Here is a 23,206-nt window from a genome sequence, read left to right as displayed (position 1 = left end):
CATGAAACCAGGCATCCATCAGTAAATCCCAAGTGCTGGCAAAAGTAACTTGACAACGAACCACTCAGGAAGCCCTGCCCCACTCCTTCTGTCTCAGAAAGAGATGAGAACTCATCCTCATTCTGCAAACTCCTCCCCGCATCCTCCCCCAACACCTTATTCCTTCTTTCCACAGCAAGTCGAGCAGAAGCAGGCTTCTGCCATCAAAACATATGTTCTTTCCAGTAACACTCCACCATAAATGGAGACAGAAATTTCTTTCGGGGGTTGTGTGTGTGTGTGTGTGGGGGGGGTGTTGAGGCTGAAGGCCTTCAGCCTCAAAGCTGAAGGATTACAGGGAGGGAGCTGGTAAGAACACCAGGAAGCTAGGACCTCTTGAGAGGAGAGGTGACAAAAAGGCGTGAAGACGGCTGTGATGCTGATTTCAAGAGGTTCAGCTCTCCCAGTTCCAGTGTCAACAAATTCTCACCTCCAAACTTTAAACAGGTGGTTCTGAAATCTGCCTCCCTAGAATGGCCACTGGCTGTGCTTCTGTATTTTGGGGCTCCCATTTTCAGATGCTCAGCCATATCCACTCATGGTCTCTGGCTCCCCTTAAATTCCTTCCTTCTGTCTTTCAGGGATTCTGTGATTCCAAGGCACAACTCTGAAAATCTCCCTTCTAGCAGGCCCATCTGAGGCAGGGAGGGATATAGCCAGGGCCCCTCCTGGAGTCTCAGGTCGGAGCTATGATCACCACCCCAGGGAACGGAGACCCGCACACCTATGGCTCCCACGTCATCCTGCCTGTCCCAGCTCCAGTGGGAACCTTAATAAGCATTGCTTCAGGGCCAGTCACCCAAATCAATTAATGGAATCGTTTGGAGCAGCCAATACAGGGCGACATGCCAGGACGGAGAGGCTTTTTTTATCAGTAAAATTGGCAAGAAAGTAAGTTTCAGGCTCACGACTTTCAATTCCAGCCTCCTCAAAGAAGTAAATTGATTTTCCCCAACTGAAGATACTTAATCTTGAGAATTTAACATTTCTGTACAAGAAAAATGTATATATATATATATATATATATATATATATATAAATTTCAAAGGGAGCTGAATCCCAGGGAACAGGTGCAGAGAGGCAGAAGCGATGTGATTCCATGCGAGACCTTGGGTATTTTCCATGTTGGAGAGGAGACCTTTCCTCAAATTAATTGGCTTGCTTATCCCTGGGTGTGGAGGCTTTGGCAGTTAATCATGTCTCCTGGATTATTTCCTTAGGGACCAGGCGGCTTCCCGGAGTCTGCTGCTTCTGCCCGCCATTACATGTCACCTCACCAGGACAGACTCACGGACCCTCCAGTCTAGCGGTCACCCTGCTGTCCGCACATGACCCCTGAGGCTTGCCTGGGAAGGCGGGGGCTGCAGGCTGGGGATAGAGGTGGCAGGAGGGGTCAGCTCTGTTGCATGGACTCTGGTGTCATGCCAACCTTGGTTCAAATGCCAGCTCCTTCTGGGACCACAGGCAAGTGACGTCACACCTCTGAGCCTCATCTTCCACCTCTGTCAAATGGGGGCTGGCTTAGCACAGGGCTGGGTCCCCAGGAAGTGCTGGACAAATGGATGACATCATTATTGCTCTTTAAGGCTAAGTTCTCTCATCTGGAAATCGGGGATAATAATTGCTATAATGCAGAGTTTCTACAGAAAATAAATGACGCAAAGCGCAGGGTAGGAAAGCCCGGTGCTGACGGGGGCCAGGGAGGACGCTGTAAAATAAGTAGGAAATGCTGAGTGGAATTGATAACACTGGAGAGATTGATACTTGCCTTTTGGCTCCCACAACTGGTGCTCAGCGAGAGAGCAGCTCAGTGATGCCAAATCTTTCACATTTTCAAGAAGCTGGAAATGTGAATTTTTTAAATGTAAAAAGCTCTCAATTTTAAAATGCTGGCAACTAACATAAGAAAATGCAAGCGATGTATGGCCCCCAAAATTGCATCTGTGGGCCGAAGAGGCCTGCGTATCTCCAGTTTCAACAACAAACAATAAACACAGTTAACACTTAGGGCATGTATGTTCCGTGTCAGCTACGGTTTTAAGCTGTTTACGTGAATTATCCCACTTAATCATCTCAGTAACTCTGCGAGATGGGTACTGTTATCATACCCATTCCATAGATGAGAAAATGAAGGCACAGAGAGGTCCTCAGGAACAGTAGTTTTCAGTCACTTCCCCTCATCACTGGCCCAGCCCTGCACCTGTCCCTGCCCCTCTGCCTGCCCTCTCGGGATCTCTCCTATTCTGAGGATCTCGGGGCTCCTTCTGAGTTCTTAGCTCTGTGCGGAGGCATATGACCATCCCGTGAGAGGCACCAAGGTCCTTCACAAAGCCCACAGACCCAGGGGAAGGGAGATTCACCAGGTGTCCGCTGGCTGGTCCCTCTCCAAATCCTTTGGGGACTACGGGGCAAAAGGAGAAAAGGGTCTGGTCTGCTTCCCAGTCTTCTGGGTCAGCCAACCAGAGGAGCATCTGACTTGGGTGCTTCTGCGTCCAGCACTGGGCTAACCACTGTACGTGCGGTAGCTCGTTGAGTCCTGTCGCTGAGTGCCGTCTGGTGGCAATCAGTACCCACGTCGTACAGGTGAACAAAATGAGGCTCAGAGAAGTAGTGACTTACCCAAGGTCCCCCAGCAGAGACAACAAGTCCTGGGTGGTCTGACTTTAAGACGGATGTGACTGGACAGAGCCAGGCTGCACGGCACCGAACCTCGCCCGGTCCTTGCGTTTTGGCCCTCCGACCCTCCTTCTGCTTGAAGTTAAGACTCTGACCCTGGACAGGCCGGCAGATGGGTCAGGAGAAACTGGAGGCTGAGATAGGGTGAGGCTTCCAGCTCAGGGAAGAGTCGGCTGAGCGGCTGGAAGGTGGGGGGCTGGACAGAGGCCTCTCCAGGAACTCTCCAGCCTCCCTTGCTACAGCAGGGCAGGCCTATACAAGAGGGAGGGGCTGACGGTGCCAGAGCCCCAGGGAGCCTGGAATTCTTGGCCCCCAGCTCTGGTCTCTGCCCTGAGCGGCTGTCTCTCACACGCAGTCCCTCCCTCTGCGATGTGCCTGCCTTGCGCCAGCACCAAAGGGGGTTAAATCCTCAGAGAGGCTGTACAGCTTCTCCTTTCAGAGCTGCCCAAAGAACACGCTTCCCCAATGTTCTTCTTTACATTTTGCCTACATATTTTTACAGCCAAACAGTGCTTTCAAAGACTTCCTTTTTTCATCTCCTAATTAATTTTTATCTTCCCAGACGGAGGGAGGACAGCACAGGAGACACTGTTTGTGATGTCTGCTGCTCCCCGACAACTCTTCAAATGCAATTTCCTTTGGAATGCCGGGGCGCCTCGAGCCGCCCCGTCTCCCAGGCTGCAGGGTGGGCGCGGGGCTCTGGCGCACCCCCTCCCCTCCCCCCCCCCCCCAGCCTGGCTTCCTGCTTCCCGCTGCTGCCTTTGGACAGGAGTGGGTTCTCTCCCTGGAGCTCTCCTCTCAGTCGGGGCGGGGGGAGGGCGCTCTGTAGGAGCACACGAACTTCCCCTGCCCTGCACCCCAGGATGTTCAGGGAGCCACCTGCTCAGTTCCTGCCCTTAACACGTCTCCTGCACCTGCTCGACTTGGCTTCTGCCTCTTTTTTTTTCCAAACTCTAATTCAGCGACGGCATCCGCTCAACGTGTATCGCTTGAACAACTACGCGGGATGCAGTGGGACCGTGTGGACTGGGGATACGTAGGCGCACTGGCTGCGGCTCTGCTCTTCCCCAACCGAATCCCAGACCGTGGCTGACTCCTTAGAGAAGCCGCATGCACACAGCGACAGAGAGCACGGCCCCTGGCGCCAGACCACGGGGTTCAAATCCCCGCTCTGCATTTCATTAGCTGTTGATCTTAGGCAAGTCCGTGTGAACTCAGGCCACTTTTGAGCCTGCTTTCCTCAGGGGCAGAATGGGAGATGATCACAATGGTCTCTACCTTCCAGAGCTGTGAGGAAAACACACACGGATACAGGCCAAGTGCATGGAATGTTGCCCGGCACCCAGTGAGTGCTTGATAAATGTTACTATTATCGTCGACCTTGCCAATGTCTCCTAGGCTCCCTGTGTCTACTCCTGAAGCTGATCCCCATCCGACCCTAGCGCCATATTCACTCACGGGCAGGGGAGAGGGGAGGAAGCAAGCTTGTCCGGGAAACTTCTGGGTGGGTGTTGGCTTCTACCTCATCATCCGAGGCAGGGTAAGGGTCCCCATGTTCAAGCTCCTCTCAGCCTGGAAAGCATTCCCACTGCTGTTGCCAGAGAAAAGGGAGCCTGGGCAGGAAGAGCTGCGCTTGGATTAAAGCAGGAGGCAATGTAGGGGCGCCAGGGTGGTTCAGTCGGTTGAGCGTCCGACTTCGGCTCGGTTATGATCTCGCGGTTTGTGGGTTCGAACCCCGCGTCGGGCTCTGGGCTGACGCCTCGGAGCCTGGAGCCTGCTTTGGATTCTGGGTCTCCCTCTCTTCCTGCACCTCCCTGTCTTGCACTCTGTCTCTCTCTCTCTCAAAAATAAACATTAAAAAAAAAAGCAGGAGGCAACGTAGCCAGACATCCAAAGGAATTAATTGGTGATCAGGAGAGCAGGAAAGTGGAGTTGGTCCCGCAGGAGATGCGCAGTTGCTGTTTCTGGCCGGCGGCCCTTGTGAGCATGGGCCCTCGTGCCCCAGCATCCCAGCTGGGTGACAGCATCTGTGTCCCTCCCCCGCCCTCCTTGCTGCACTGTTTGCAGGGAAGGTGCGTGAGGGCGGAGCAGGCTGCCGGGGGTGCTGCTTGATGCTGAGGACAGAGGCTCGGCGGGGAGCTGGAACTAGGCTCTTGGAAGCCAATCTGAGCATCTTAGCGTGGAGGGAGGCAAGGGCATCCAATCAGCGGCAATGAGCCTGCACCGGCCTTATTTATGCCGCTTCCCTTTGATCGGGAGCCCTGCTTAGAGATGGGCTCATGTGTAATGCATGAGAGATGCTTTGGCACAGTCAAAGGGCTGGGCCACAGCCTGGGGACAGGCACGAGCAGGCACACTCACACCAGCGCGCGTATACACACACACACGTATGCGTGAACCATCACACGCACATGCAGACACACACATGCAGTGGCTATGAGGCGCACACACATGCACGGACCATGACATACACTTGCTGACACACGCACACAGACACACACACGTGCAGGGGCCATCATGCACACATGCAAGCTATGACACACATACATGCGTGGGCTGACACAGAGGTCCACCCCCCCCCCCCATGCTCACATTTGTCTAGACACACCCACGGGGACATGTAAGCAGACACGCACACACATAATCTCCATGCACACACACGTAGACATTCTGGCATATACACCTGTGTACACATCCACATGCCCAGACCACAGACATACACACACGCATATGCTCGCCTGTACGCCCACAGATATATGCAAACGCTTATGTCTGAGCACCAAGATGCACATAGACCTGCACAGGCAGACTTTGTACACGGGCACCTGTGTGCACCCATACATGCCTAAATGCATGTTTATGTGTACCATATACTGTGATACACACACGCAGGCACACACATGCTCACATACTGCCCACACTCATGAACACCTACATGGGGTCCCAGAGAGCCCCCAGCATGCCTGCGATGACACTTTTATATGTTCCTCGCACCAGATGCACGATAGTGACCTCTCAGGAAGGCCACATTTGCCACTTCTTGGTGGCAGCAGTGATGTTCACAAGGGGAGCCCTTTTCCTCTCTTTCCTCTTCACTAAACATCTGCTGTCCCTCAAGGAGGGACACAGGGGAGACCAGGGTAGGGGCCAGTGCTGGTGGGGTTCCAGGAGGTAGAGGCTTTCCCTCCCCGCCCTCTCCTTCCTTCCTTTCTCCTCCCTCAGGCCCCTCTGGAAGCTCAACTCATCCCTCAGAGGCTTAGCGTGGAAGGACCCAAGAGCTGGGGGGATGGGGAACCAGGGCCCAGGGTTCCAGACTGATTGAGAGCAAGTGACTAATTAAATGGATGGATGCCTAGACCTACAGTCCCCGAGTTCCCGAATCCTAACCATTTCTGAGAAACCCTTAGAGTAGTGGTTCTCCAAGTGTGGTCCCTGGACCACCACCAGTGGCACCTGGGAATGCCTTACACATGCACATTCGTGGCCCTGCCCTAGACCTACAAAACCAGAAACTCCGAGGGTGGGGTCCAGGAATCTGGGTTTTCCCCAAGCCTTCCAGGTGATTTGGATGCATATTCCAGTCTAAGAACAAACGGCCTGGAACGTGGGCTTTGGAGGAAGGCAGACCTGGGTCCTTCAGCTCTGAGTTCTTGAACGCCCTGCTTAATCACTCTGAGCCTCAGTTTCCACACGGGCAAAGTGGAAACAGTTGTGGTTCCCACCTCACAGGCCTTGTTCTGATGATTCAGTGAAGCCAAGCCGCTAGTCTGGCCCACTGTGAGCTCTCGGCGGTGGCCGCTGTTGTTGTTTTTACTTTAATTTCCAGAAGAACCTTTACTGGTTCTCAGGGTCAGTCAGTCTCCTCCACCATAGCTACTCTGGTAGAAGGTGGAAACCCTGGGGGAACCGAGCCAATACCCTACAGGAGGAGCAGGGAGGCCATGGCTGGATGCCCCTCAGGACAGTGACCGTAGCAGGTGGCAGGGGCTGCATCTGGACACCGGCATTCCAAGAGTGTAACACGCTAAGAAATGTTTATAGACGCCTGTTCAAGTTTTAACCTCCTCCCTTCCTTGGAGGACGTGCCCCCGGCCGCGCTCTCCGTGGTGGAGAGCTCACCTCCAAGTGCAGGGCAGCCCCTTGGAAGATGGAGGTCATGAAGACCCTAAGCCAGGCGCAGGGAGCCCACTGCCCCGGCCCCCGTTTGGGTGTCCCGGCCACGCTTCTCCTTCCCCTTTTCCAGTCTCATCCTCCCACCTGTGACGATTTAAGAGAACAGCACATTTACCCTGCCTGTCCCAGGGGTGACAACGTGTACTCTCTGTGCCGGGACCAGCTCAGGTGGCCACGTCATCAAAGGTCCCTGAAACCAACCGGTCTCAAACAGGCCGGGCCTGAGCCCCCCGGGGCTCCTGGCCCATGGATTCTGTGCAGTTAGGGAAGGACAGTGAAGGGCATGGGAGGGTCAGCTTGTGGTGGTGCAAGGGAGGGGGAGGGTCTCACCTTGAAGAAGGTCATGGTGGCCCCGTCTTTGACAGCCCCATACTCAATTTTGGTTTGCTTGGCCAGGTCATCAGCAGAGTCGATGGGAGATTCCATGCGCTCCACGGTCAGAAAGGCGGCCAGGTTGGCCGTATAGGAGGAGATGATGATGAGCGTGAAGAACCACCAGATGCCGCCGATGATGCGTGTGGACAGGGCTTTGGGCATCAGTTCCGACCCTGGGAGAATGGAGAGGGCAGGCGGTCCCTGACAATGTCTAGGGCTGCTCAAGTCCTCTGGGGCCCAGACTCCACTGATAATCCAGTAAGAGCTGAGCAGCTGAGTGCTCACTGTGGTCTCTAGACCAGCAGCCTCAGCGTCACCCAGGAGCTGGTTAGACGGGCACAGCCCCAGGCCCCTTCCCAGGACCTACTGAATCAGTCATTGAGGGGTGGGGCGCCACAGTCTGGGTCTGGTGAGCCCTCTAGGGGATCCTGGGGCGGGCTAAAATTTAAGAACCATTGTTCTAGAACAACACGCACATGCACACCATTTCACAGGCTTGTCAGCCCCCTGGGGTCCCAGGTTCCGAGTAGAAAGCCCTGGGTTCCTGAGTGAATCATGCTCCTAACTCTGTGTGATTATGCCAGACGCTTTCCCCCTCTGGAACACTGCAAAGCACGGAGAATCGTCCTTCCTCTGTCCCAGCCTCGCACAAATAGTGCGACAGAACTGGAGGAGAATGTGTTGGAAATACAAGCGGTACACAAACACAGGATTGCCGGGTGGTGCTTCTCAGGAGGAGAAAATCAACATTTTTTGAAGCTTTTTTGCCGAAATAGATCACTCTTCCTCCCTGACCTTGGGTGCGGAGCACAATTTAGATGAAACCTTCTAACTGAAGTAATTAACGAGGCGGCTTTCAAGAGATTTAAATAGCAAGTGACTCCTGAACTTCCCAGAATGTTTGGACCTGCAATCTGAAAAGTGTCTGCTTTGATATGGATGATTTTTTTTTTTTTCCTCAAAGAAATCACTCAAAGGAGAGTTTTTCAAATACATAACTATTTTTCTCCCTCCTAATCAAAACCTCGTGGGGAATACATCAGGGGCCCATGCTTTGAATAGCAGCTGGAGAGAAGCTATTACTGCATTGAGGGGCTTTCCAGGTCTTTCCCAACTGTCACCGAGAAAAGATAACGATGGACAAAGAAGCAAGGTGAGGCTTCAGGGTACTCATTAATAGTGAGGACTGAAAGAGACACTTCCGTCAAAAGGCGCCTGTCGCTTCCCAGCTCTGGAGACCACTGGGAGCTCTGAGGCTCCCTTCCCCACCCGGCCACACCCAGCCTCATCAGATAGCTCCCAGCTATGGCGAGGGCTGCCCCCCCAAGAGGGAGAATGAATTGTTTTCCTTGTTTCCTTCGTGGACTCCGCCAGGCCCTGCTGGACCCCTACCGGGGCCCCTGAGCTGGCCTCTGTCGTGGCTGGGAGATCATTCGAGTCGGGGGCAGATTTCTCTCTCCTCTTCCTCCGTTCTAGTGCCCAGCACAGGGCTTGGCACGTAGCGGTCACTCAGGACACGCTGGGATAATACCATTCATTTCGCATTCGCTGATCGAGGTCTACTGAGGACCAGGATTTGTAGTGGGCCTCGCGAGCACACACAGGTGAGCGAGGAACAGAGAATTCTTGCCCCTGGGATCTCCTTCCTTTCCTTGCCCCCTTGTCACCCACTGCCCCGCAGTGGGACCCTAACATAGGCAGAGACTTTGGTTCCACACTCCCCCCAACACCTCATTCCCTGAATTAAGAGGCTTTAGATGTGTGACTTGACAGGCAGAAGCAAGGAGCACGTGGCTCCTGGCCAGCAAGGCTGGCTCGCAGGGGGGCGGTGGTGGGGTCCTCCCCGGGAGTGTTTCCTGCCTGGGGGCTCCTCTCCTTGCACACGGGCTTCAGCCCGTGGCGTGTCTGCACCACGCTCCTTGCAGCCCGTGCAGGTACTCTGCTTTGTGAGACGTCTGAGCAGCTGCTGATCTGGCCAAAGGGGAGGCCACCAGGCTGGCGACAGGTGCGGTACACCAGCCCCCCCTACTCGAGAACACGGAAGAAAACGGTATCCTTCCGTGCATACCGTCCCTGACGCGCTCAGGCTAATGTCCCCACCTCAGCCAGGACCCTTCCGGTTCCCAGGCTCCCCAGGGCTGGGTGGTCACCAAGTCCTGTCCCTGCGACATCCTGAAGTTCTCTTGGTCCATCTTTGTGCTCCACCCCCACAGCCACGACTCCAGTTCAGGTCTCATGCTTTCATTCCTGCAGTGACCTCCCGCCCTGCCTCCCTGCCTCCAGTCTGGCCCATTCTCAGCTCAGCTTTGCTCAGCCAGAGTCTAAGGTGGCGAGGCCACCGGTGGGGCTGGCCCCCAGAAGCAGGATGCTGTTATGTCCACTGCAGCCAGAGCGGGAGAGGCTAGGGATGAACCCTGCACGCCACGGGTGGGCTGGCTTATCTGCTTTCGCCTCAGACCCTGAGCCAGTTCAGCCAGGGACCCGAGACAAGGGTACACACCTGACTATCCAGGTGTCTCCAACCTGCTGGCAGCTTAGCAGGTCTGAGGCTGCCCTGGAAGGTGGGCAGGCTCTGCGGACTCAGGAGAGGAGGTACCCCCTCCTGGAGAGGAGGCCCCTGGGGAGAGGCCACATACCTTGCTGCATCAAGGACCCCATGCCGAACCAGAAGCTGTTGAGCAGAGTGAAGTTGTTTTCCACCACCTCGGAGCCAGGGTTGCAGGGATGTGCATCGTACCACTCGTAAGGGCTGAACCTGCAGCAGGGAGAGGGGAGCGCTGGGGCGGAGCTGTGGGGAGCCGGCAGCGGGGGAAGGGGCTGCTTGCTTAGCAAACGTGGCCCCGCTGCCCCTTTAACTCCGATTGACTTAGTGTTCTGCTGGGGAGGCAGGGAATGGGAACTCAGGGCCATTTTGCTTCTCGTTCTTTATTGTTAATGCCCTTTTCTGGCTGTAAAAGTAATTCAGCAGTATCTCTTAAAAATTAAAAGTGCACATGCCCTTCAACCTAGCAATTCTGTGACTCATTATCCAGCCTAGAAAAAACTCCCATACACGAGCATAAAGAGGGTGTTTATCAAAGCATTGTTTGCAATAGCAAAAACTGGAAACAGCCTAAATGTCCTTCAACAGAAAAATGATTAAGTAAACTGTGTCAGAACCATACTCTGCAATGTCACACAGCTGATGGGAGAGAATGAGAGATGTCTAGATGTCCCGACAGGGAGAGTCCTTCCACACATGCTGTTGGGTTAAAAAAAAAAATAGATGATAAAAATACGAACAATATGATCACATTTATATAAATAGATTCCTAAAGACACAGCCCTACACCTCTTCACATACATGTGTATACAAACCCATTGGAAGAGTCTGGAAAGATTCCTGTCTAAAAATATCAGTGTTGCCCTCTGGGGAGGGGGTCAGAATGGTGGCAGGAATTTCAGGGAAGCCTGTTGCTTTATATGGATTATATTAATTTTTAAAAATAAGAATTGGCTTTTCTTTTTTTTTAATATTTTAATGCTTATTTATTTATTTTTAATTTTTTAATATTTATTTTTGAGAGAGAGAGAGAGAGAGAGGTGAGTGGGAGAGGGGCAGAGAGGGAGACAGACACAGAATCTGAAACAGGCTCCAGGCTCTGAGCTGTCAGCACAGAGCCCGACGTGGGGCTCGAACCCACGAACCGTGAGATCATGACCTGAGCCGAAGTCGGACGCGGAACCGACTGAGCCACCCAGGCGCCCCAAGAATCGGCTTTTCAATTACTTATGTACTTAAAATGGAAAAAAAAAAAAAGAAGCAAAACATGCTCTTCATAAAATATTCAAACGGTCTAGAAGAATACAGTGAAAAAGTGAAAAGTACTGGAGGGTTCCCACCCCCGGAGAGAACAATGTGTTACATAAGTGTTCAGATTTTTTCGCTCTGAATCTACAAATACCTGTATGACAAGAAAAAAAATTGTTACTTAAAGCCCCCCACTGCCTTCTAAGGAAGAGAAGTCCTGATTACGGAGGGATCTTTGTTTATTGCAAAAGGGTTGCAGTTGAGGAAGTGTAAAGCCGGAGGAGGCTAGAGTCCTGGGCGGGGGGAGACTGAGAGCCCGTGGAGATGGTCCCCAAGAGGCTGGCGTGGCTGGCGTGGGGTAGGATGCTGAGACGAGAGACCCAGAAGGAGAGACGTGTCCAGGGGAATTTTGTTTTGTTTTTTAATGTACGATACGCTTTAAGCATGCTGTTGTGACTTTTCCAGCCCCCTCTTTAAAAGCTTTAATGAATTATGCATTGATTGCCAAAGCTCACGTGAGAAGAATTTTGTCCTCACAAGGTGGGAAGATCCTACACGTGTGAAATGTTAAAGAGAGGCTTCCAACCAAGACGGGGATATTCAAAGGCAGTGGCCACAAACTGGCTAGGGGCTCTAGAAATCCAGAAGGAAGAGACTGAAGCCCGAGGAGAGTGGAGGCAGAGGCTGCTGTGGGAAGGTTCTGGGGAAGAGACCTCTGGAGAGCCGCGCATTCAGCGGTCCCCGGATCTCCCCGTGAAGTCTGGGGAGAGGGGTTCCCACGGGACTGCCGGGGGGAGCCCGGCAAGCGGCTCTGTAACGAGGTGGACCGCCGCCTGGGTCCATGTGTGTGTGGCTGAGGTGTGCCTCGTGGATGCACGCAGGAGGGCAAGTCCCTGCTGCATGGCATTGGCCTGCGTGCCCAGACACAGCCAGGTGTAAGGACCCTGGGCCAACAGGGCTTCCCTGGACCAGATGGGCCCGGCTCCACCTTGGGTCCTATCCGAGACGGGCAACAGGACCGTAACAGGGAGAAGCCACAGGGCCTGGGCTGTTGCAGGGCTGGGTGCTGAGCGGGGGAGCAGGCCGACCGAGGAGGCACTGCCCAGGCGGGCCCAGGTGCAGGCGAGGGGAGGAGTCTGATTTGTGAACAAAGGTAGAAATGTCTAGAAATGCCGAGGACTATACTGGACTCAACTTTCTGATTTTTTTTTTAAGTTTGTATTTATTTATTTTTGAGGGAGAGAGAGTGAGAAGGGCAGAGAGAGAGGGAGAGAGAGAGAGAGAAAACCCCAAGCAGGCTCCGCACCATCAGCACGGAGCCCGACCCAGGGCTCGAACCAACCAACCGTGAGATCACGACCTGAGTCGAAACCAAGAGTCGGACACTTAACCAACGGAGCCACCCAGGTGCCCCTCAACCTTCTAGTTTCCGAATTGAAACAGTGTTTGTGGTTGGAGAGAGACCTAGGATTTCTGAGACCTGGGAGTGGGCCAAAAAGTGGCAGGCCCCGAAAGAACTTTCACCGAGGGCAAGGACAGCCTCACCTCTGAACACACTGGGAGGTGGGGGGTGAGAGATAAAGATGATTTCTGACGAGACCCCACCAGTCCTGTGTGCCCACATACACGGTACCTGTGATACTTTTTAAACACACAAAAAATCATACCATAGTACTCCCTAAAATTTGGATTTTCCACTGAATAAGTTACCAGCCTCTTTCCAGATCAGTTCTTCTGGATCTGCCTAACTCCCTGTAATGACTTCATAGGTGCTTTTAACCACCCCTCTGCTGACGAGTGCCGGCAGTCCTGTCCTCTGTGAGAATGCACACTCCCTCCTTTCCTGTCCTTCTACCTCTCCAGGCATAAAGCAGAACATTGTGGTGGTGGAAAAAGGCCTTAGTTAATGCCTCGACTCCTGGTGCCCGACAGACACAGGCCAGGCCACTTTACAAGACGGATGGTCGTGCGACTCAGCAGAGCAGCCCTGAAGTGGGCCTGGGGACCTGCCCACTTCACGGACCCCACCTCTGGGGCAGCTGTGTCCAGCTTTCCAGCAGCCAACGTGGAGCGGTCTAAAGGACACAGGCCACATGGGAGGGGGGACAGAGGGCCACCTCTAGCCTATGGATGTGCTGGGCTTGACCCTGACAGTGTTGTAAAAAAATCAAGTTAGTGGCTACCTATAGAAGTCATGAGCTGTCCCTTGAAAAATCTACATGTGTCTCTAAAAACCATGAACTCTGTCCTTCTGGCCCCGCATTCCTGCCCAGTGCCGTCTGCTGGAGCCCAGAGAGGCTGTCCTCCCCAGGGGAGCGTCCTCCAGTCTGCTTCCGTCTCTCCCCCTCCCTGCTTCCCTCCCTCTAGCTTCCTGTCCAGCCCCACGGGCACCTGTGTTTGCCACCCGACTCCAAACTGACAGGCCTCGCTCTGGGACCCAACTCTGCAAGAAGAAGTTTTCTGACCTTAGGCACCGACTTAGCCGCTCTGAACCTCGTTTGCTACTTCTGCAAAGTGGGGAGAATTATACCCACTTCCCTAGACCTTTCTAAGGATCAGACGGGAAGGGTGTAACATGTGTGTTACCTAACGTGCCAACTGTACGATGACCCTGTTCGCGGCTCTGTGACCAGGTCCCTTGCCCCTCTCCTGTCCTGTCATTCCAGCAGCTGCAGAAATCCCATCTCTTCCAGAAAGTCTCCCCAGCCTAACCTTGGCAAGGGGGCCCCTTTCTTCCTTGCCGGGAGGCAGGCGGCGAAAAGCAGGCTGAAAGGCCAGGGGCTGGAGGGGGACTGGCCGCACACGGAATGGGCGGAAGGAACGCCAGAGAAACTGGCCCTGTTTTGCAGGGGGTGGGGAGCCGAGAGTGGGCTGGCGCTGCTAAAATTATAGTAAGAGCTCTGGAGAGTGGCTCCTGCTTTCAAAGGCTTGTTAGGCCATTAGAGAAAGAGGCGTGATAAAGGCCTCTCCGTGGCAGGCGGGCTGGGCAGAGCAGGCAGGCGGCACCGGCCAGCTGGCAGCCCAGGGCTTCCGAGGCAGGCAGATTTCATCCCTCACATCCTTCCCTTTGGTCTCTCTCTGTGCGGGAGGAGGGAGCGAAAGGGAGCGGGGTGGGGGGAAGGCTTTCAAAGAAGACTCCGGAGGGGGAAGAAAAAAAAAGGCCAAAACACCAAGTCCTTGGATCTCAAATTGCCTCTCTAGAGAAGCCCCTCTTCGCACCTCGTTAGGATTTAGAGAAAAAGGAACCAGGGCAGGGGCTGGGGCCGGAGCCTGGAAGGAGGGGGCAGAGGGCTCAGGGCCTGGGAGCTGCCACCTTGGGGCAGGGGCAAAGGACAAACGTCCAGGTGGTCAGAGATGTGGGTCACACATAAAGCACCGGGTGACCAGAGTTCAAATGCCCGACGTGTCACTTATTGCCAGGATGGCCTTGGCAAACATGGGACCTCTGTGAGCCTCAGACGTCTCCCCTTCATGGCAGACTGAGAGAATCACTTAAGACAATGGCTCTAAGTTCCAGAGCACGGTGCTTGGCAAACGCCAGGTGCTCAGTAAACACCAAGCTGAACCTGCCCCCTAGTGACCTCCTCCCACCAACCACCATGGACCATCCAGTGCACCTGAGTCTGTCGTACTGGGTGCCTGGCCCAGGTGATCAGCTCTGGGTGATGGCTTAACCCGCTCCCAGGGCCTGGGATACAACAGTTGCCTCCCAGTTGTGGACACAGACTAGAGTAAGGCCTGGGGGAGTCATACCCAGGGGGCTATGGAATGTTGCTTGAAGGATGTAAAGGGATCTGAGCCTCGGCAAAGGACACAGGGACAGGCAGCGCAGTGGCCTTAAACGTGGGCCTTCTGTGTGAAGGACTGAGGATGTAGGGACCAGTCTGGCTCCCTAAAATCCCAACCTTGGGCCAGAGCTCTGGCCAAGGCATTACCCTTACCTGGCAATGACAAAGAGGACACAGCTGACACCCAGGTAGGCGAGCAGCACGTACATCCAGATGTCTGGGGACAGCGGGTTGAGGAAGGAGAAGACACTAGGGTTGGTGCCATTGGGTTTTCGATACAGGATGCTCACACCGAGTGTCATGAAGGGCTTGGAGAAGTCGATGGCCTTCTCACGGACATGGGTGATGGTCAGGGGGGCCACGGCCAGATCTGCCTTCTGCAATGAGAGAGATATGCACAGACAGACGTAAGAGCCAAGCCTCAGACAAGCAGGGGACAGACACCTCTTCCTGGAGGAGGGAGGGTAAGGGAGCGGAATGGAGCCCGTCGTCTGAGCCTTGGGTCACTTGCCCACTCTTTAGTTTCAACTTTTACTAACCTTTGTCCTGCGCCAGGCCATGCCCAGCATGCTGGGGAGACCACGATGAATTAGACTTGACCCCCGTTCTCCAAGAGCTCTTGGCCTCCAGGAAGAGGACAGCGGTATCGACACGCAGAGAACGGAACCCTATTAAAGCTGTAACCCATGGGGGTTCATTCTCAAAATGGGGTTTTGTCAAATAAATATAGTTCAGCAATCTACAAACCTTCAAAAATAGCTCCTGCTCTTTCTCTGTGACTTTCAAACATCATGAATCCACAAGCAACCTTATTTGAATCTGTTTTCCTCTCCTTTCCACATCTTGACTGCTTTGCTCTGTTCTGGATATTCTGTACATCCTAAGAGCCCCCGAAGACCAGTTAGGCAAAAATAATACCCTCTTTGGAAGGAGAGATAAGTCCAGAGCCCTCTTCCAGAGGGGAGGGGAGGGAAGAGAGCAAAGCAGAGGAAGAAAGGAAGGGGGTGGGGAAGGCTAGGAATGTTCCTATGTTGGCCAATTTTAGCTCACCACAATTTTAATGAGGGTAATAATTAAAGGTCTGTCTCTTCGATCTGAGCTTTTCCTGATTAAAAATCTATAATCCCTCATTCTCCCACCTTTCCAGCCCCCACCCCACTGGTCTCCTGCTATGTGAGACCCCATGTAACTGCTTCCTGATGACCACATTCCCTTTTTCACCTCCCCGATTTGCACACATTGTGCCCTATTGAGAATGCCCTCTCCCTGCTGTCTCTTACCTCCTACGATTTTTCTTTGCACAGGCTACCTCCTCCAAGAAGCCCTCCCTGATAGCCTCCAATTCTAAACTCCCATGAAGCTTGCTCTGCCCCACGGTAAGGTCCTAACCTGCTGAGGTTGAATGCAGAATGTGTGGCCATGTGACTTTCTGTCTCATCTGCCTATTTACCAGTGAGTTCCTAAGTGCAGCTGGGACTGTAGCTGATTTACTGCTTTGTTTGTCCATTCCCAAGCCCCATCTCAGCCTCTAGAATATTTGTTAGTTAATAGTGTTTTCCTCTGGGAGGGCTCCTGTGGCTATTTACATATCAGAATGTAAATCAAGCTATCACTTCCCTATCTCAGGTGTGGGCAGAACAGAGAGGGAGCTCGGGTCCTAAAGACCAGTACTAACGACCTTTTTGCAAAGGCGGGGTGGCTGCTTCTGAGATCTCTTTCCAAGGCAATGTGTCTAGGCAGCCACCCACTGGCGTGGCCCAGCTTCATTCATTCATTCATTCATGCGCTCATTCATTCGTTGTATGAGCTCCGCCAAGGACTAGGGATGCAGAGCTCAGCCAAACAGACATGGTTTCTGGGCTTACAATCTGGTCGGGGAGATGGATATTATACAAATTGTTTCCTAAATGGTAACTGTTAACACTAACTCTGACTTCACCAATCCTAGAACAGGAACGAACAACCAAGTTGAAATCAGATTCAAGGAAGGGAAGGCTAATCTGGGTAGAACCCCAGCTCGTAAAAGACTCTGCAGGTGCTCCGGGCTGGGGGCGGAGGGCAATGACGAACACACAACCCTGACGTTGCAACCCCCATGATTTTCCTTTCAGTGGCAGCCCCCTCAGCCGATTATTGACATTTGGAGCCCAAGGGTTCAGCGAACCTTGGAACCTGGGACAGACAGGGAGGAGGAGCCTAATACAAAGGATGTTTCATACTGGGACCTTCCTTTTGTAAGTGACTGAACGCGTCAGTCGGAACTTGCCTAGCTTGGAAGGCAGAGGAAGATGAAATGCTGAGTGGCTCCCTGGAGCCCTGTCAGTTCTGGGTGTGTACAAAGGAATGCAACGAAAGGAGAGAACTATCAGGGAAGGTGCAGAGTGAATAATATGTGTCTTCTCAAGACCTACTACGCTCCGGTCTGGGATGCAAGGCTGAGCTGGAGTCCCAGCTCCCTCTCTTACGGAGCTTCCTGTCAAGTGAACCCCTGCTGGCGGATGCTGCTGGGACTCAAAGGGGTGGGGGCCAGGGTGGGGCATGCTGGAAGGTTCCTTTCGGTGCTCGTTCTAGGATCCTGTATAATGTTGGCATGACAAGAGTGTAGTGGGCTTCTGATTCTAGAACTTGGCTTCCCCTGGCCCCAACCCTTCAAAGCACATTGCTTTGAGGGGCTCTGCTCTGACTCCAACATCATCGTCACTGCTCATTTGGAGCTGGCCTCTGGGAATGGCCTCTGAGGCTTGGAGTGGGTTCCTGGCAAGAACCTCAAAGTCGATGGTGCCAGTCTTCCTTTGGCTTTGATGGCAAGTTGGATGAAAGGGCTAGTGACTGGGGATCACGGAACCTTCAGGATCTTCCCACCAGCCTCCGGTCCTCCGGCTCTCGCATGCTGGGAGGCGGGCGTCCACGGCATTCTGTGCTTACGGCAGAGAGTCAGCTGGTCAACCTGTCCTTCCTCAAGGGGGTTTTGATGTGTGTTCTCCCTTGGGGCTTCAGGAAAGCTGGTGTTGCGGCCAGAAACAGTACATTTCACCGTTGGTTACGATTTCGCTGCTAAAAGGCATTATTTTGTCCAGCTTCCCTTGAAAGAGGGGAACAGATGTCAAGCCTCTGCTGTTTCAGCTCATTACTCAGAACGAAAGGCCCAATCTTGGCAGGCTCTTCCCACTCGTGCCAGTTTTCTTTGAGGATGGTTGGTAAAATCGTGGGCTGTCGGAGCTGGATGAGAGACCTTCAGAAACCTCGATTCCAACCTCTATTTCTCATGGAGGGAAACTGAGGCTGCAAGAAAGTCCAAGGCCCTTGCCCTCATATTCACAGCAATCATGCCCTTGGCCAAACCAAACCTGACTTGTCCATGACGCTCGTTGGTCTTACGAGAGATCTGTTGGTCCCATCTGCCTGAGGACCTTTCCATACCTTTCCTATACCTCTGAAACGGGCCGGACAACCCTTCCTGGGCATTACGTCATCCCCATAAGCAGCTTTCCCTTACCAAGAATCTGTCAGGACGCACCTGGCTCCAGCCTCTCCTACTCTACGCCATACTTGTGCGCGGCCACTTGTCGCCATTTGCTCCACCGTGTGTCCAACGACCAGAACTGAAGGCAAGAACCACTTACCCAGCTACAGCTCCACAGTCTGGCCCTTAGCATCCCGCCCTCTTGGCTGCTGCTTGGATACTCGCCTCGTACCAGAAAGTGAAACCAGGGGAACCCGGCTCCGGGAACAGACTTGTGACCGTGGTCCCACCTCCGGCAACTTATTGCTGATCAGCCTTCTCTTAAGCCAGGGGTCCTCCCCAGGCAAGGATCTGCCCCCTGAGCCCCAGCTTGCTCCACGTGTCTGGTATTCCGGTTGGCACCTGCCTCCTCGAATTCCCAAGTATGGTCTCCATCAGATTCCCCACCTCTGTGCTCAGCCTCTTGGTTGGGATCCCCCAGGATGTCTTGTTACTCAGACTGTGACCTGCCCAGTTAAAACAGTAATGACCACGGTCATTCATGGATGATTCCTATACACCAATCATTGCAAAGCATGCTACATATACTTTACTGCCTTATATGACCCCCCCCCCCCCCCCGGCAGCCTCCTGTGGCGGTAAATGTTATTACCACATTCTAGATGAGGGTACTATGGCTCATTCAGGCTAGGAGATTGCTTCGACCTCTACTGGTCTGAGTGGCGGGTGGTGTTTCCGGTACAGTAGCGAGCATAGCTGCCTTCCAAGCAGGTGAATGGCTGAGCCAGTACCTGGACCCCGTTCACCATGACCTCAAACCCCAATGCTTTACCACACTACCATGCAAGTCACGCGTAGGGGGTTGAATTGCGCGCGCCCTCCAAATACGTTCAGGTCCTCGTCCCTAGTACCTGGCAGTGTGACCTTACTTGGAGATAGGCTCTTCCCCCCCGCCCGCCTGCCCCCCCACTAAAATAGTGTTTTATTACTGCCACTGATATTAAACGGCATCAGATAAATTGCTGGGAGAGTGTCTGGGGCTGTGCAAAGAAAGGACATACTCTCACTTCCCCAGAGATCTGTTTCCGGCTCCTGCTGGGTGCCCCCAAATTCATCAGTGTGCCTAACAGCCATTCCCGAGCATGTGGCACTGGGGGTGCTAATTAGGGAATGGCTCCTGGCAGGAGCCTGTGTTTATCCGGACGCATCACAGTAGTTCAGATGTCCCCAGCAACACTCCCCAAGTGGTGTAAAACTCTCATAATACCACTGCTTACCTATCAGAATAGCCAGAAAAAAAATATTGATGATACAAGTGTTGATGAGGATGTAAAGCAAGTGAATCCCCCGCGCCTCCCCCCCCTCCCCGACTGTTGGCAGGAATGCAAAGTGGTTCATCCGCTTAGGTCACCAGCCATTAGAAAAACACAGAACTCAGGAACAGCTGAATGGAAGAGAGGCACAGGGCAAGGTAAGTGGGAAGGGGCACGAAGCTCCCATGTCCTCCCTTTCTCTCAACATGTGCCTCCTATATCTCCACCCATTCACCGACCTGGAAGCTCCGAAAACAGGGTCTTTGCAGAAGGAATCAAGTTAAGGTGAAGTCAATACCGGGTTAGGGTGAGCTCTAAATCCAATGCCTGGTGTCCTTATAAGAGGAGGAGAGGACACACAGGGACACACAGAGGAGGCCCCGTGACAATGCAGGCAGAGACCGGGGTGATACAGCTTCCAGCCAAGGAATGCCAAGGATGGCCGGCCACACTGGAAGCCAGTGGGGAGGCGTGGGACACATTGTCCCTCAAAAGGGACCAATTCGGGGGCGCCTGGGTGGCTCAGTCGGTTAAGTGTCCGACTCTGACTCAGGTCATGATCTCGTGGTTCGTGGGTCTGAGCCCTGCATCAGGCTCTGTGCTGACAGCTCAGAGCCTGGAGCCTGCTTCAGATTCTGTGTCTCCTTCTCTCTCCGCCCCTCCCCTGCTCGCACTCTGTCTCTCTCTCTCTCTCCCTCTCAAAAATAATAAACATTTTTTAAAAACTAAAACAAAAAGGGAACAATTCCACCAACACCTTGACTTCCGATTTCTGGCTTCCAGAACTCAGAACAAATTTCTATTGTGGTCATTTGCTGTGACAGCCCTGGGTCACTCCTACACCTGCCACTTAGATCCCGGGCAGGATGCACGGAGCTCCTTCCACCTCCCCATTCAGATGAGCATTCTGCTATGGCTGGGCCCACCCTGCCCTGTTCTGAACGTGGGTTCCATTCCCAGAGACAAGAACTTGACTCTGGCTCCTGACCATACGCGGCTTTCACTGGGTCTCCCCAGGATACACATCACATCGGCTGGTGGGGGCTTCTCAATCCTATGGCTGCAGGAACCTGCAGATTCACCTCCACTTCCCTCCAGATGCTTCCACAGCCACCCAAGAACACCAGTCTCGCTCCTGCTACGCATGCAGGACTTTCCCCCAGGGCTTGGCCTGTTGGCTCCCCGCCTATGTATGTGGTATCCATAGAATTCACCTTCCATTCTTTTCTCAAAGTGATGTTTCTCCATCTAGAATTTCCCCACTCCCAATCCTACTTAACGTATGTCAAGACTCCCCTCTGGCCCTTAGGATAAAAAAAATTCTTATCAGGGGTTCCTTAAGCCTTTCGTGGCCTAAGACAACTTTCTGTCCAAGAGAATCTTCTGCAACAGTGGGAAAGTTCTATATTTACATCGTCCAATATGGTAACCACTAGCCACACCACGTGGCTTCTGTAACTGAGGAACAGAATCTACACTTGTATTTAATTAATTTTGAATTAAATAATTTTAAAAATGGATTTTAATTAACTTAAGTTTAAATTTAACTAACCCCAGTGGCTGGTGGCTACTGAGTTGGAAAGCGTGGACCTGGTCCTCCCTGCCTCTCCGGCCTTTCCTTACCTCATGTCCCCTCGTTCGATTTCTACTGGCTTCTTTCAGATCCCCCCCCCCCCCCCCCCCCCCGCCAACGCATGCTCTCTCTCACCCCAGGACCTTTGCACCTGTGCGTTTTTCTACCTGGAACTTCTTTCTCCACAAGCTCTCTGTCTTGCTGAAGTCTACTTCTTCAGACCTCAACTCCAATATCACATCCACAAAATCCTCACATGACCTCAGGTCTCCCTGGTGACTCCTCTCATGGCATCAGGTGGGTTTTTTTTTTTTTTTGCTCCTAGCACTGAGCACAGTTGGGTTTTAGAGGGACTGGGTGATTTCTCCCCTCCTGGACCATATAAGCTCATGGGAGCAGGGCTTGAGCCTCTGTCCTCGCACCACACTACGCCCCACGCCTAGCACAGCGCCTGGTTCAAAGCCCGCTGATGGTAGAGGTCGTGGGGCCGAATGATTGTGGATGTAGAGGAGAGACACCCAGCAAGCACGTCCGTAGCATCTGCTGGCGGCTCCCAAATTCCAAGCTGAAGAAAACAGTGCTCCTGGAACAGCCCTGGACAGGAGCCTGACAACGAACAGCCTCAACAACCCAAAATCGGAATAGAGGGCAAACGGTGCTGGTAGATTCTTGAGTGTCAACGGATGGGTCAACCACTACACCTGTAATTCACATGCAGGCTTCCTGAGCCTGTGGCGGCCTCACCGCCTGCCCACGGGGAACGCGGCCTATGTCTCTCCCTGGCCTGGGAGAACTGCTATCTCTGTCTCCTTCAGGAAAGAAGGGCGGGTCTTCCCCGTTTCAGAGCCACAGGCGCCCCAGGACGGACACTGCTGGAGCTCCGTCTCCAACCACTGGTTCCTCTCCCCCCACCTCACAGGGCCCCGAAGGTGGCATCAGCCCAGACAGGCCTTGCCTTGCAAAGCCCGAGGAATTGGGGGCAGTGAGCCCCTCTCCCTCCACACGCCGCTAGGTCCCAGTGATGCGTTCCCATAGCCTCCCATGCGGCTCCCCGGTGCCCTTGGCACAACTAAATTCTTATCTGTGAGTCACCGTTTAACACCTCACTCATCTGCAGGTACATAATCTCCAGGAGGGCAGGGACTGAACTGATGTATCCCCCACATTAGCACAAAGCCTGGCACTACGAAGAAGCTGGGGAAAGTTCTTTGGTAAGACGGAGCAATGAAGTACCCCCCAAGGGTCCTGACCGACCCTTACCCCAGCCTAAGGGGCTGAGCTCTGGCCTCAGTTTCCCTAATCAGTACCCCCCTTGTCCCTGAAGCCACATGACCCATGCCAGTCGGCCTGGACCCTGCTCCCTTGCCTGTCTTTTTCCAGAGTTAGGACTCTGCTCCCTGGACCCCGGCCCTTGATGGTACCCTTCCTTCTGGCCTATTCATTGAAAGAACTCACCTGTCCTCATGGCCGTCCTCAGGTAGGTCCTAGTGACCATCTTTAGTTTTCCATCCCTCCCTAGTCATTGCCCGGGACTTCATCAGCACTGTGGCCACTAATAGCCTGGGAAAACCCAGATATATCTAAAGAGATGGGGACGGGTGCCATGTAGACGTGACTGAGGGATCACGTACCCATGCTTCACACACAGGCCTCCGGAGCTGCTGGGCGCCTGACAGTGAGAAATGAAGTCTGTGCCTTTCCCGGGCCTGCGAGAAGGGCCCGATTCCCACCTCCCAGCAAAGGCTGTCCTGCGTCTGTCTTTTAGGACAACTCAGTAGGTGTTCCCCGCTTTGTGGCACACTGTGGGGGATGAACCACACCTGCATTCCCCCCTCTAAGAGAAGCCCCCTTCCCCATGCCCTGCATGACCCCAAGGGTGGAGACGCTGGCATCCTCAGTGCGCCCCCCCGCCCAGGTAGGTACCCCCCCATGCCCTGGATAACTCTTCCTCAGTATCTCTTCCTGACCCTCATGCTCACTCAAGACCATCCCGCTGTGGATGCTGCTGCAGGGGCC

The 23,206-nt window shown here is 53.6% G+C and overlaps 1 protein-coding gene and 1 long non-coding RNA gene across 2 annotated transcripts in view; one reads left to right on the top strand and one right to left on the bottom strand.

The window, feature by feature from the left end:
* GRIK3 (glutamate ionotropic receptor kainate type subunit 3) overlaps window positions 1–23,206 on the bottom strand; it is a 229,682-nt gene that overhangs the window by 12,982 nt on the left and 193,494 nt on the right. The window contains exons 11-13 of the mRNA XM_019430222.2: window positions 14,995–15,218; window positions 9,900–10,018; window positions 7,219–7,436 (exon numbers count right to left, since the gene is read on the bottom strand). Coding sequence (XP_019285767.2) covers window positions 7,219–7,436; window positions 9,900–10,018; window positions 14,995–15,218 — 561 coding nt within the window. The remainder of the gene's footprint in view (window positions 1–7,218; window positions 7,437–9,899; window positions 10,019–14,994; window positions 15,219–23,206) is intronic.
* Window positions 2,969–4,099, top strand: LOC109255478 (uncharacterized). The gene is made up of 2 exons (XR_002075253.2): window positions 2,969–3,400; window positions 3,678–4,099. It is a non-coding gene; the product is annotated as an uncharacterized LOC109255478 (long non-coding RNA).

This window comes from Panthera pardus, unplaced genomic scaffold (genome assembly GCF_024362965.1).
Source record: "Panthera pardus isolate Hobbes unplaced genomic scaffold, ASM2436296v1 HiC_scaffold_11, whole genome shotgun sequence".
Taxonomy (NCBI): Eukaryota; Metazoa; Chordata; class Mammalia; order Carnivora; family Felidae; genus Panthera; species Panthera pardus.
The sequence above is the reverse complement of the archived record's forward strand: the minus strand, read 5'-3'. Positions and strand labels throughout refer to the sequence as shown.